Here is a 13,988-nt window from a genome sequence, read left to right as displayed (position 1 = left end):
AACCACACACAACTTGCCTGGACCGTCTCTCCTGAAGGCCGCTGAACCCCGCGAAGGACTGGCTTCTGATGATCCCATTGGGCCCCCCAGGCGAGAAGGACTGAGATCCTACCAACATGATTTCTGGGAGTCTGGCTGGTAGTCCTGGAAGACAGTGGAAAGATTAGGGCAAATTACAGGCAGGTCCAGACAGAAAAAAACCACTACGCTTGTCAACAATGACAAAGGTGAGGTGAGGTGAGTCATGAGACCATTAGATGTTTGCAAGTCTTCTTCCCTCCGACCTGTTCTTTTCAAGCCAAAGGGTTCAGCTCTCAGGTGAAAAAAAAAAAGATACCCACCTACTGAGACAGAAATAAATAGAAATTGTACACAATTATCAGTCATTTTAGGTTTCTTTTCAGGGATTTTTTTTTTTTTTAGACAAGGTTCAAATACACGTGCACTTTGGAATGTTCACCTCTGTTCAACAACAAAAACAACAGCAGAAACACACAATTAGGCCAAGTCAAAGTGTCAAACAAGTCAAACACAGTCCGATCTCAGGAGAATTCAACACTGAGAAGTCAGATGGCTGAAAACAGTAGGTTTCTTTAGAGATGAATTTACTTAACGTGTTCTCCTTTTCTCTACCCTTAAGTCTATTTGGAAAGATAGGATCGTGCCACTATTGTAGCGGCTGGAAAGGCGACGAGCAAAGAGCGCGCTCCCACAAGTGTTGACCACCTAGGCGATTCGGAAAGAACGCGGAGCAGAGGAACAGAGTGAGAGGGGAGGCTGCAGGAAGCATGCGCCCCATTTCGGTCTCTTGCTTGGCTCTTGTCGAGACTCCCTGAGAAGGACTAAGACACGTTATCCAAACACAGCTTCGGCGGGACGCAAGCCCAAGGTTGGTTCCCCCAAAGGACGGGCTGAGCTGTCAGGTAGCTCTTTTCCCCTCGGCAGGCGCAGTGGAAGCACGTACCATTGTGTTGGCAGGGACCCTCGCCCGGAGAGGGGGCGGCCGAGGAGCGGGCTCCCGGGAGAAGGGGAGGCAGCTACCGTCCAGACCGAGACTTCCACGATGGGCAGACACCAAATTGGCCTGGGGGAACGGCATCAACCACTGTCCTCAAAAGACCCAGCCGGCAAGCAAGAACAGCTAAGAGAGCCAGCAGCAGCAGTTCTCTCATTTATCCAGAAGTGATGGGAGATAGGATAGGATGATGGGATGTGAAGGAAGAGCCGCCCCACCAGGCCTTACTCAACGCTATTGGAGGCAGCTCAGCAAAGGAAAGAGGTTGCAGTGAGCTGCTTCCCCAGAGAGAGGACAGACAGGCCCCTCCCCCACACTGTGGCTTCCCTCCCCTCCCCCTCCCTCCCTCTCTAGCAGAGAGCAGCTCTGGGGTTTGCAGGCATGCTTCCAGTGCACAGGATCTGACTCCCTCGCAATGGGCCTACGAGAGGCAGCAAGCCTGTGCTTTGACCTGGATGGGACAAGAGTCCCACCCCTTCCATTCCAGCCTTCGAGGAGTGGGGGGTAGTTTAAGTTCTGCAGGCATTCTTTAGAATTTTCAAACTGATAAAGTGGAAGTTTGTGTGTGCAGTAAAGTTCATATCTGGTGCACCAAGGTAGGACGAAAAGCAGGACTTAATGAGGTCCTCCTAAGTGCCCTTGGCTGCTTACGAGGAGGTCCATCCCCTTCTCAGGGGCATAAAGCAGGCCTGTGTGACCTTTGTTTCTACAGGCAAACTTGTAATGAACATCAAGAAGACGTCATAGTTTGTGTTATTTCTGTACTTGATAGTTTTATAATTAAAAACGCACCTTAAGGTCTAAATTTGGCAAAATATTTTTTAAGTAGGTGCCATGCCCAGCATGGAGCCCAGTATGGGCTCGAACTCATGACCATGAGATCAAGACCTGAGCAGAGAGTCAGACGCTCAACCAACTGAGCCACCCAGGTTTCCCAAAATTCATCAAATTTTGTTAGTATTGTATCTCATTTTGTAAATTAGTCTTCAACAGAGCTATTGTTCCACTATGGAGTTCTTTGACCACAGGGAAAAATGAAAGCATTTAAAATATTTTAACAGCATGATTGTCTTGTACTTCCTAGAAATTTTTAAGCCAAAGAGATTTTTTTTCTCTTATCCATTGGATTGGTAGTTTCCACCATGGGCACCTGGATCCCCCTGCCCAGGCATTCAGTTTAACTAATGCCAAGTGCCACGTGGGTATCCAGATTTTGAAAATGTCCTCAGGTGATTCTTAGGCTCAGCAAAGAAAAGGAAGAAAAGGTGATATTGGCTGAAATTCAACATTTTTTAAAAATTTTAAGACTTCATTTAAAATAATCGCCACAATTCCTCAAATTCAACTTCTAGAAAGTACTATTCAGTTTTAAATAAGACTCTCTTTGAAAAGTTTAACTGTCTTGTTAAATGAATTAAACAGTGAGAGAGTAAAACATATGAACCCGATGGTAGAATAATTTACCCTCTTCCTCGGTTCAGTGACAGATAGGAAGGGTCTTGAGCATAAAACAAATGTTTGCCCAGGATTATCAGAGTGCAAAATGCTTCAGGATGGGTAAAAACCTCAGAAGCTTCTCACCACAGTTGTAGGTTGAATGGATAACCTGTAGGAACGAGCCTTTCTGGTCTTAGAAATGATCATTATCAGGAAAGAATTTGGCCGAGAGCTGGTTCGGGCGGAGATCTCTCTACGTGTCTCTTCTCCTGAAGGCTGACGAACTACCCCAGGACAGTCATGAAACCAGTGTGAGCAGCGCCCACACACAGGCAGGCTCGCGGAGGAAGGGAGTAGGTTGGGGTGGGGTAGACGGAGGAGGAGGTCTCAGGAACGAGAGTATACACACACGCTCCCCGTCCACACCCCTACCTCTGAGGCAGGGCTAGTTCTTCTCGACCCGTCTTCCTGCTCCCCCCGCCCCTCCCCACTTTCAAGTTATCCCCCAGATGCTCCGTTATCACCTTTCTGTGACCCCACTCCCACCTCAGGGCCCGCTGTGTTGGCTATGTCTGCAGGCTCCTCCCTGGCTTCCTAGAAATCCCACGGATGCAATGTTCCCAGCGTCCAGCCAAACCACCCCCAATCGACACCACACCTTTTCAAGGCTTTAAGGACTTAAAACCAGTCATCTCCACCAGAGCAATTTACGTCTTAACGGCAGATGCTCCTTTGGCCTAAAAGCCTTAACTTAAAAAAAAAGGACCACAGTAGAACTGCTGTATCGTTGCCACTGGGGGTATACACCAGTACCCAAAGTTTGGAGGGCAATTTGGCAGTATCTGCTGGAGGAGTAAAACATACAGATCCTTTCACGCATCACGTCTACTCTTTGGTATGTCCTGCAGACAAAGACTCCAGTTCACAGAGGGGCATCTATGGGGGTGCTCACAACAGGCAATATACCAGTGGAAAAATGGAAAGGACATGAATGTTCATCTTTACAGCAACGGTCAGTGCATTATGGCAAAACCACGGGATAGGGTACTCTGCGGCAGTTTAAAATCAATAGGCCCACACAGCAAGATCGCCAGGACAAATTGCAGAACGAAACAGAGTGTGACGCCAGGAGTGTTAAAAAACAGAACAAAATCATGCACGTGGAATAGAAAAGTTCTGAAAGTGTCCACAAGACAGTCTACACAGCAGGGGGACTGAGGGGTAGTCAGGCATATTTTAATGGTTGCATTCATTTTCATAAAAGAAGTATATTTATGTAGTATTTGTATGAAGCAAAATTCTTTTTTTTTTTTTAGATTTTATTTATTTATTTATTTGAGATAGAGAGGGAAAGAGAGAGCATGAGAAGGGGATGGGGCAGAGGGAGACAGAGAAACAGACTCCCGGCTAAGCACAGAGCCTGACACAGGGCTCAATCCCAGGACCCTGAGATCATGACCTGAGCCAAAGGCAGATGCTTAACCGACTGAGCCACCCAGGTGCTCCATGATGCAAAATTCTTTGTTGGAATTGCAGACATTTGGAGCTGCCCCGAGTTAGGACTGGAGGGAAAGGAACATCACACAAAAGAGTATATATGGTGGGATAGATGGCAATGAGACTTATCCTGGGGGCCACTTCATAATGTGGAAAACAGTGACTTGCTGTGATATACACCTGAGATTAAGAGGATATTGCATGTCAACAACACCTCAATTTAAAAAAGGACAAAAAAAGAGCCTATCTGGTAAGTGTTGGGTAACAAGTCTATTTATACTGTTGTGTATATTTATAAAGCTCGTAAAGGAGAAATATCATTTCTAAGAAATAATGTGTTTGGTGTCACAAATTCTCATTACACCAGAAAATTCCGATTCCCCCAGTGAAGTCCTTATCATGAGTTCTCAGCTCTGTACCAACATCTTTATTTTCATCTGCCAAACTTGTAGAGGTGGGACAGTGCTTAGCATGCACTGGACCCAAGGCGTCAGGCCACGGCTCTCCAAATACCGTATCTAGTAACCAAGAAATCCCATACAAAGCAACAAATGCCTCGTTGGATGCTGCTACTTAAAACTGCTGGGGCTTCGAGAATGTCTGCAGTCCCTAAATTATTGAGTCCTCGCCTGGGCTTCCTGACAAGGCCAGCAGCAGCATTCCTTTGGATGTGTCGCATCCCATAAAGGCTCCAAGTCTTAGGCCACTGGTCAAGCTGCGGGTTTGCCCCTCACTTTGCTTTGTCCCAAGAGGCCCAGCTTTTGTCCCAGGCAGCCACCCCACCTGCCATTCCCCAACCCATGGGAAGGAGAGAATTCCTCTGGAAAGAATCCCAAGCACCTTGACTTAAAGAAGCCCTCCTGTTCAGCGCTGAGCCTCTTGGGAAAGCAGCCAGAAAGCCACAGCTGTTTCTCTTCTTGACTGTTTATACAATGAATCCCGCGGCTTCCTCCTCTCCTGTGCTGGGATCCAAGCACAGACCAGGGGCTTTTGACGTGAAAATGAGTATGGGATTTCACACATCATCACACGCGGATACAGGTGCACTGGGCCTTGCTGGGTGCTAGGGACCGCCACCCCCTGATGGAAAGTCCTTGAGTTTGTTTAAATTAGAAGGTAGCTCTTCAAATCAGCAGGCAGTTTTTGGAGAAGAGCTCAAAGCCTAGAGATGGCCGGGTCTGGGGAAGGGGCTGAGGCAGATAAAAAGAGGCCAGGAGATCAAGAACTGCCCCCCTCCCTCCACCAGGTCTCCTGCCCTGTTTAGACCGGAAATAGGATGTGCAAATCTGAGTGCAATTCGGTGGGGGGGGGGGANGGGGGGGGGAATAGCCAGCTATCCAGAGAACTCAGCCATCGGCTGACCCTCGAGAAGAAATGAATGAGAGATAGAAATCGCCCCTGGAGAGTTGCTCGCAGGGTGGGCGATGAAGAGATTTTATCACTCAGCAAGGCCCTACATCAGAGCTCGTGCTAACACTCTCAGCAGAAGTCATAAAAGAGGAAGACACACCTTTGAGAAGTTCAGTCCTGTGACAGGTCTACGTTCCGTTGTATTTTTATGAGCAGGCATTCTGGCTTCTACGTTCTCGTGAGCTGGATCAGCTTGAGTTGCAAGCCTCTCTCCCCAAATTGGAACCATTCCTCTTGGGGACCCATGAGGTTAGTTATGCGAAGGTAAGGATCCTGACAGCCCAGTTACAGGCTGACCTCCTTTCAACACCTGTCAGGCAAGAGTCTCCAAGCTGACTCGTTCAGAGAGTTTGCGTTGGAGGCATGGGTTAACCTGAAAGGGACAGGACAGACTGTCTCGTCTGCTAGAAGGAATGTGATCATTAGAATTAAGTATGCTGAGGTTTGTTTATGCAAATAAGAATTATTGGGTTATTTTTTTTCCAAGCATAAAAGCACTCTGTTGTACCAGGAAAATACAAAAGAAGTGAAAAGAAGGCAGGGCAGAGAGGGTGAGAGAGAACCAGCCCACCTCCATCACCAGAGGACAACCACCAGTAGAATTTCGGCGTATTTCGTGTTCCTCAAGTCTCTCCTTTCATCTAAAGCATAAAGATTTTGAACATAATCCATGCTAAATTTTGTATCCTGCTTGTTTTTATCAGATTCGTTTTATAGGGTCATGTCGAGGGGTTTATAAATGAGCTTTTCTCTTAAACTATCTATAAAAGGGCACGTACTGCATGGAGCACTGAGTATTATACACGAACAATGAATCATGGAACACTACCAAAAACTAATCATGTGGGGCGCCTGGGTGGCACAGCGGTTAAGCGTCTGCCTTCGGCTCAGGGCGTGATCCCGGCGTTACGGGATCGAGCCCCACGTCAGGCTCCTCTGCTGGGAGCCTGCTTCTTCCTCTCCCACTCCCCCTGCTTGTTGTTCCCTCTCTCACTGACTGTCTCTATCTCTGTCAAATAAATAAATAAAATCTTTAAAAAAAAAAAAAAAACTAATCATGTACTGTATGGTGACTAATGTAACATCATAAAATAAAACAAAACAAAAAAAATAAATAAAAGGGTACGTAGGTCTACTCCAGAGTTCACGTGCTCCTTCGATAGTAAAAGGAAATCCAACCAGTCTATGTGATACATGCCTTTTATATCTGATTTTAAGATGTGGCCAAAGGCAAAGGGGACCCCTGTAAGGACGGCACTAGGGTTTCTCTTTGGGAAATGAGGGCGCAATTAGCATTAGCTCACGCGTGAGTTCCGGGACACAAAACATGACATTAAAATGCAACACAATGGCTGTATCATTGCTTCAACCCTTGAAAAGTTTTTAGGGTGTTCTCCCCTTTTTATTTAACCAAATCTTCTGATTAAGAACACACACAGTTAATTCTGGAAGATTCCCATTGATGATAGGAAATATGCGACATCTGTGATTTCGGAGTGACGATGGCAGGGGTATCTCCGTTCTCACCAAAGCATTTCTCATGAGAAGAGAGGGTCTACTTAAAAACCAGCAGTCGCCACAGTTGCAAAGCTATGCCCTCTCCAGAAGTTAGACTAAGACCAGTCCTCTGAGAGAGGACGATGACCTTGTAGGTCAGGTGGCAGGTTGCTGGGCCGATAGGCTGGCAAAAGTAACAAACACTATAATCAATTCCGGTGTTTGCCTGGTGCCAAGGATGGGAGCAGCACAGAGGCAGGAGCGACCATTGGGGGGTCGTGGGATCATGCTAAAAAACTGTATGCTCTGGTCATGGTTGGACAACTGGACACATTTCCTAAGACCCAAACTGTACCCACAGGATGAGTGAATTTTATGGTATGTGAATTCCACATCAATAAAGCTATTAAAAAAATCAGAGTCAAATTTTCGAAAAAGTCATCATTCCTTCTGCAAGAGGAAGTGCCAAGAAATGAGGACTTGAAAGGGAAAGGCTGAATCAATGCACAGCCACCTGAGAGCTGATGGTGTCATGATTTGCTCCCGAGGCCGTGTAGGAGGCTGCAGGCCGCTCCCCAACCCCTGCGCCTTCTGAGTCATTTCTGCGTGCCTGATTTGTGCTCCTCTGCTCTGCTTCTTAGCAATGCCATCCTGTTTATGCTCCCCCACATCTTGGTCAAGAGCAGAAGTATAATTCAGTTGTCTGAAAGAGGCATGTGGGCCAGATGTAAATAGCCTGCCATGCTAAATGATTATTTAAGATGAATCCTAAAAATAGGTGTCTGCTTATTATATGGTTGCAAGGTACCTATTACAGAAGTTGACTAATCTTTAAAAAAAAAGGTAGATATATTTAAGTCATTGGCTATCTTTTGTAATGTACTGCAAAAGATAAATTAAGTCAATGCTAATATTTGCTTCTTGGCTGCCAACACGGTTAACCAAATAATAAATGCATGCATGACACACGACACTGACTAAGACAAGTGACCTGGATGGATACAAAAATCTATAGAACAACCCAGCATAGCCTCATTCCTCAGCAAGAGATGGAAGAACCAACATGGCCTCTTGGGCAAGTCACAGACTTGCTGGATCTCCAATCTGGTGTCCGTAGAATGAGAGTAGCATTTCCTCCCCATTTTAACAGACAAGCCTTATAAGGTTCAACTGAGATCAATGCATCATTTGGTCTTACGGTTACAAGGCTACTTGGACATCTCCTAAACCTGACTTCTTGTCATCCCTGCAGATGGTAGGACGTCTGCCTGAAAACATACATAAAATCAAGGAGTGCTTTCTAAAAGGTAAAGTGCTTGAGAAACACAAAGATTGTGATAATAAAGACTTAGGTTCAATTAACTTGGGAGAAACAGAAAGAAATTCATCTTCAGAATCTCTGGAAACTTATGGTGATGGTTTTCTAGGACTCCATCAATCGAGACGTAATTAAGTCTATGGGGTTTGCTCAACACTGGCAGGCTGCTATTGTCCAAGGTCCAAAGAGAGCCCAAATGGATCTCTGCTTTAACCAGCCTTAGTAATGTAATTGGAGAAGATATGGCTGTATATAAGCAGATGGGAGATGATTGGCGATGTGGGGAATAACAAGGAGTGGGACCTATTTCTCAGACTCCGGGAAAGCAGCAGGGCAGAGACGACAGGAATCTGGGCTCAATCGGGGCTGGGTGGTTTATGGTTGTTTGAACTTCCACACATTACTTTTCTGAACCCCAGTCTCCTTGTTTGTATAAAGGACAAACGCTTAGAGGATTTTTGTGATGTGCCAATGAGCGAACATACACAATGCCTGGTGTGTAGTAAATGCTTAAGGAGACGCACTGGTAATAACAATGTAAAATACAGAGCGTCACTGCTGAGAACTCAGAGATGCAGGGACCCACTTGTATTTTAACTATTTTCCTGAATATGTCATCTCTTCAACCAGGCTATAAACGTCTCTCCATAGAGAGGAAGATCAGTGAGACAGGAGCCACCAGAAATTTCATAAAGAAGATGAAACCAGCTACCTCCTGAACGGGAATCATCTGGAGAGGTAAAAGTTATCAAAGCTGGAAACTGGCATCTTTCTGAAGACAGCAATTTTCAGATAATTAAAAAAACCGCACTACTTTAAATACTGGTAAGAACTAAATACAAGAATGCTTTGGAAGCCTAGTTCAAAAGTCAATTTAGGGGTGCCTGGGTAGCACAGTCGTTAAGCGTCTGCCTTCAGCTCAGGGCGTGATCCCAGCGTTCCGGGATCGAGTCCCACATCGGGCTACTCCGCTGGGAGCCTGCTTCTTCCTCTCCCACTCCCCCTGCTGTGTTCCCTCTCTCTCGCTGGCTGTCTCTCTGTCACATAAATAAATAAAATCTTTAAAAAAAAAAGTCAATTTAAAAAGAATATGTGATTTTGAAATAATTTAAAACTTACAGAAAAGTTGTAAAAAAGGTACAAAATCTCTCTTATATCCTTCGCCCAGATTTATTAGTTGTTGACGTCTGCCACACTTTACTTTGTCACCTCCCCATGTACACACACACACACACACACACACACACACTATTTCCTAAATCATTTCAGGGCAATTTGCATATATATATTACATGTATATTTGCTCTTTCGCATTGAGCAATTTGCAAATTGGATGCAAATTTACTTTTAAATACATCCATGTGTATTTCCAAAGAACATAGACATTCGCTCACATGGCCATAGTATGATTGTTACTATCAGGAAATCAAACGTGAGCACAATACTATTATCTAATGTACAGACCTTATGCAAATTTCACCAATTGTCCCAATAACATACCGCACATCATCCCCCCACCCTCATGGCAGGAGCCCATCCAGGATCATGCACTATCTCTCTTGTCATGTGTCTTTAGTCTCCTCTAATCTGGGATGGTTCCTTGGCCTTTCTTTGTTTTTCATGACATTGACATTTTCATAGAGTACAGACCAGCTGTGTTCTAGAACGTTCCTTAGTTTGGATTTGTCTGACATTTTCTCATAATTAGATTCAGCCTTTGCGTTTTTGGCAGTGACGTCACATAAGTGATACTGTTGTCCTTTTAAGGAATTGCATCAGAAGACACATGGAGTCACGTGGTCCCATGACTGGTGACATTAACATTGATCATAAGTTGAGGTGTGGTTGGCCAGTTTCTCCCCCAGAAAGTTACTATTTTTGCCTCTGTAATTGATAAGTGGTTGGTAAGGAGGTACTTTGAGGCTACACAGATATCTCGTTACTCTGACTCAGGGGTTTTAGCATCCATTGATGGTTCTTGCCCAAACCAAGTATTACTATGATGGTGGCAGAATGGTACTCTTTGAACTCAATAATGTTTCTCTACTATAGGAAAGAGCTTTCCTTAATCTTTTTTATGTATATTTTTGTTCATTCCGTTATTGTCAGGATGGACTTATGGATTCTTATTCAATGGGTTTAACCCGTTACTTTCACTGACACAAAAGCCAACCATTCACAGCGTCTTCTGAGCAGTTCGTCCAGAAGGTCTTCCCTCATGAACAGCGCAACTCTGCATCAATGGTGGGAACGCACAGATTCAGGGACCCCTTGTATTATAATTATTTTATTGAATATCTCATCTCTTCAACCAAGCTATAAACTTCTGAGGGCACCACTTATCCACACCAACTTCTCTGATTCTTAGTACAGGGTAGGAGAGAAAAGCATTGGCTTTGGTGCCAGGCTGATCCAGGTTTCACCCAAGTCACCGGTCCCCTCTATGCTCCAGTTTTTCTCAGTAAAATGATGACAATGATGTCTAAGTCACCTTGGTTGTTGCAAGGAGAAAATGAGATAATGTATGTAAAAGGCTTGGTGTGAACTAATGGTTTCTCCTGTTAACTAGAACTTGTCCTTTGAAGATGCGTCTGACTTTTCTCAATCAGGTGGAATGTATTAATGGTAAAACCATATACATTTTACAAGTGAAGAGACTTATAGAAATAAAGAAATTTGACATGACGGGTTCCTTCTTTCTCTTTTATCACTGCTCAAAGCAATGACAGCAGAGCATGGTAAAGCTATTTTAAGGGTCTCGCTGACTCATTTGAAGAGTAAAGAAGAAATGTTAATAGCATGTCTCTTCGCTGGGACAGTCAGTTGCAAGAGCCTGTAGGTAATTGACACCGTTTCAGCTTTGGGAAAATGAAAACTCTATTTCTTCTTCTATTCTGGTAGACGAAACAAATGCAGGGAGCGGCAGCTGGCTTCACGATAATTAGAAAAGAAACAATTCAGGACATAAAACTAGCTTCAATCTCAAGAGGGGCTGCGGGATTTTGACTAATGTTGTCAGAACTCATCCTGGAATGCAAAGTCGAGTACTCACAGACCTGCATCTGGCGCAAGCTACACAGCAAAACAAGACCAACTGTTTCCTGGTTCGAAGGAAAGTGCATTTTGCACTTCAGTGGAGACTGAAGCCATTAGCAATAGTAAGTCCATTTACCTATATCTATATTCAAAACGCACGCATATCAAAAGGGGAAAAAATCTCTTGGGAGCACTGTCCCCAAAGACAGCTTGGCTGATCCTGCTGAGGGAAACATACTCCCACCACAAAGCCCCACTTTCTCATCACCAGATGCAAAAACAACGCTCAGCTAGAGAAGAAGAGGGCCCTGGGCCTGGAACCATCACCTCCTGCAGGCTTTCCCGCAGGCAGCCTGTTGATCCCTACAGCTGGGCCACTCACTTCCAACTAACGGTGACTTCAAACAAGCATCAACACGACACGGACATCTTCTATTGCTATTTGCTCTACAAAAATGACCAAGTTTATAAGCTCCTAGTTTTTATTGTTTCACTAGAACCGAGCTACATCTTTGGAAATCCCAAACAGAAAAAAACCCATGAACCTCTAGGAGAAGCTCCCCAGCAGTGTGCAGGGAAGCATAATTATGCACAATGTGCTTCTTCCCCTGCCCAGCACGGTGACGAACACCGATACTCATTAATGAGCATGAGACGTAGAGAAAGGAATAGTGCCTTATGCTCAAGCGACGTGGTATGTTTCATCTCAGAGAAAGGATAATTTATCTCTTCTTCCCCAAAGACTTTTTTATTTTTAAGGAACCTCAACACTGAACGTGGGGCTCAAACTCACAACCCCAAGATCAAGAGTCGCATGCTCACCTGACGGAGGTGTCCCAAAAGGATAAATTCTCTTAAAGCTTTTCAGATAGGGCTTACGTAACCAAACTAAGACATATTATTGCATTTGAGCCATTCTTTTTTTTTTTTGCCATCTGAACAAGCAAACGGAATTGACGATTACGTGATGGCAAATACAGCTAAAACCATGGACTCGAGCGAGGCGACGTGAAGCGATCACGGCCTCATCTGAGCTAGCTATAGGAGGTTACAGCTAAGCTCCCGCAACACGAAGGGAACACAATGGACTTAAGGCGAAGGCAGTTCTTTCAAACTCGAGTTACATTCGTCATTTTAGTCCTGTTGTTATGACAACACTTTTAAAAGCAGCACTTCAAGCGCTTAGCATCCAGGCATCTCATTACAGACTTGAAAATGACACCGAAGGGGGTGCAGAGCTGTTCCTTGGGGCTCCAGGGCGTCTGGTAATCATGCAGAAACCCAGTTCGCGTACCTGGACTCCTTCTGGGCTTGGGACCCAGAGTCCCTAACTTAGCTCTTTTCTACCAACCGCCCCCCCCACAAAAAAAACTAGTGAGGGCTCATCCAGAGGAGGGAAGCATATACAGAATTTATGTGGGAAGATATGCATTATTATTCACAGTCTCTGTTCCTAGATGCATATGTGAATAAGACACTCTTTCATGATCTCACATATATCATTTTCTTGGTTACAGCCTGTGTCATGGGGCTTTTATGAGTCTGTAAATGACAGTGCGTCTTGTTGTTGGTGATGTTTTTAAGTTGGCTCCATGCTGGGCTTGAACTCGCAACCCTGACATCAAGACCTGGGCTGAGATCAAGAGTCAGACACTTAACCAACGGAGCCACCCAGGAGCCCCAGTGAAAATGTGCTCTGATGGCCCTGCAGTCGCTTACCGTTAGCTACTGAAGCAGTTCGCTTATCTAACTATACGTTTATAGAAAGACTTCTCATAGCACAGATTTATGATGAAAATTCATAATTGATAAAGGGATATTGGTGTTGGAGTGAACCTGTTACATGAATCAATTGCCCAATGATCAATCACACGACAGCCTGATGAAAGTGTAGAAATGTTCATTAGACTTTGTAATTTTTTTTTAAGCTGCCTAACAAACAGAAAAATGTTTTTGCTAAGGACATGAGCTAGCTGGATATTGGCATTTTCCAGTCATTATGTATTAATAGGGAGAAACTGATCTGTCGTGTTGAATTCTCCCTGCCCTGAAGTACATTGCTCTGTTAATTTTAAACTGAGTCTCCTGAAATCTGCGGTGTTTTGTATGACGGTGTGTGAATTATTACTAAACAGAGTACAGCTGAAGTAAACCGTGCCAATGGATTCATTCTGGAAGAACTTGGTGTCGCAAAGTTATTCTGGGAGTCTAGCGGAATTAGGCTGCGTATGAACGTGCCATCATCTGCCAGCAGCTTCAAAGTTGAGTGGCTTTTCAGATTTGTTCTCTGGACACATGTTCTCTGCATGGTAATTTTGGCAAATTAAACAGCTATAATAAGGACGGTGGTTTCATACTCGTCCTTGCTCCTGCATACCAAGAAGGTGGCCATGTGAATAACATCTGCTGAGTTATTTTTGGTTGCCAAAAACAAATAATTTATCATCAGAATGCAAAGCAGTTAGGTAGGGCCAGATTCTCAACAAAGCAGAATTATGTTCCTTTTTATGGTACACCAAGACTGGTTAGTAATTTCTTACTATCCTTTGCTTTGTTTAAAGGATTTGAAGCTGTAAAAACAGCAACGAAGCAAAAAGCCCATTAAATCCTCACCTTAAAGTACAGTTTAGTGCAAAGAAAGAACAAATGTTTATGGCTTCTTCCTGCCAAAGAAAGACCCACAACAAAGAACTGGATCCTTCCATTATGGTTAATTTCTAACACCCAGGACAAAAGAATATGTGACAGGCTTATTTGTACATGTGTGAAATGCCATAT

General features: G+C 44.4%; 1 protein-coding gene across 12 annotated transcripts in view; it reads right to left on the bottom strand.

The window, feature by feature from the left end:
* Positions 1-13,988, bottom strand: part of RIPOR2 (RHO family interacting cell polarization regulator 2) — a 216,821-nt gene that overhangs the window by 60,594 nt on the left and 142,239 nt on the right. For 11 of the 12 annotated variants that reach the window (XM_034660249.1, XM_034660247.1, XM_019795920.2 and 8 more), the window contains exon 2: positions 18-144. In XM_034660249.1, coding sequence (XP_034516140.1) covers positions 18-144 — 127 coding nt within the window. Of the gene's footprint in view, positions 1-17; positions 145-5,459; positions 5,675-13,988 lie in introns of those variants that run through there. The other variant, XM_034660251.1, reaches the window with a different exon arrangement.

This window comes from Ailuropoda melanoleuca, chromosome 5 (genome assembly GCF_002007445.2).
Source record: "Ailuropoda melanoleuca isolate Jingjing chromosome 5, ASM200744v2, whole genome shotgun sequence".
In the NCBI taxonomy this organism is placed as follows: domain Eukaryota; kingdom Metazoa; phylum Chordata; class Mammalia; order Carnivora; family Ursidae; genus Ailuropoda; species Ailuropoda melanoleuca.
The sequence above is the reverse complement of the archived record's forward strand: the minus strand, read 5'-3'. Positions and strand labels throughout refer to the sequence as shown.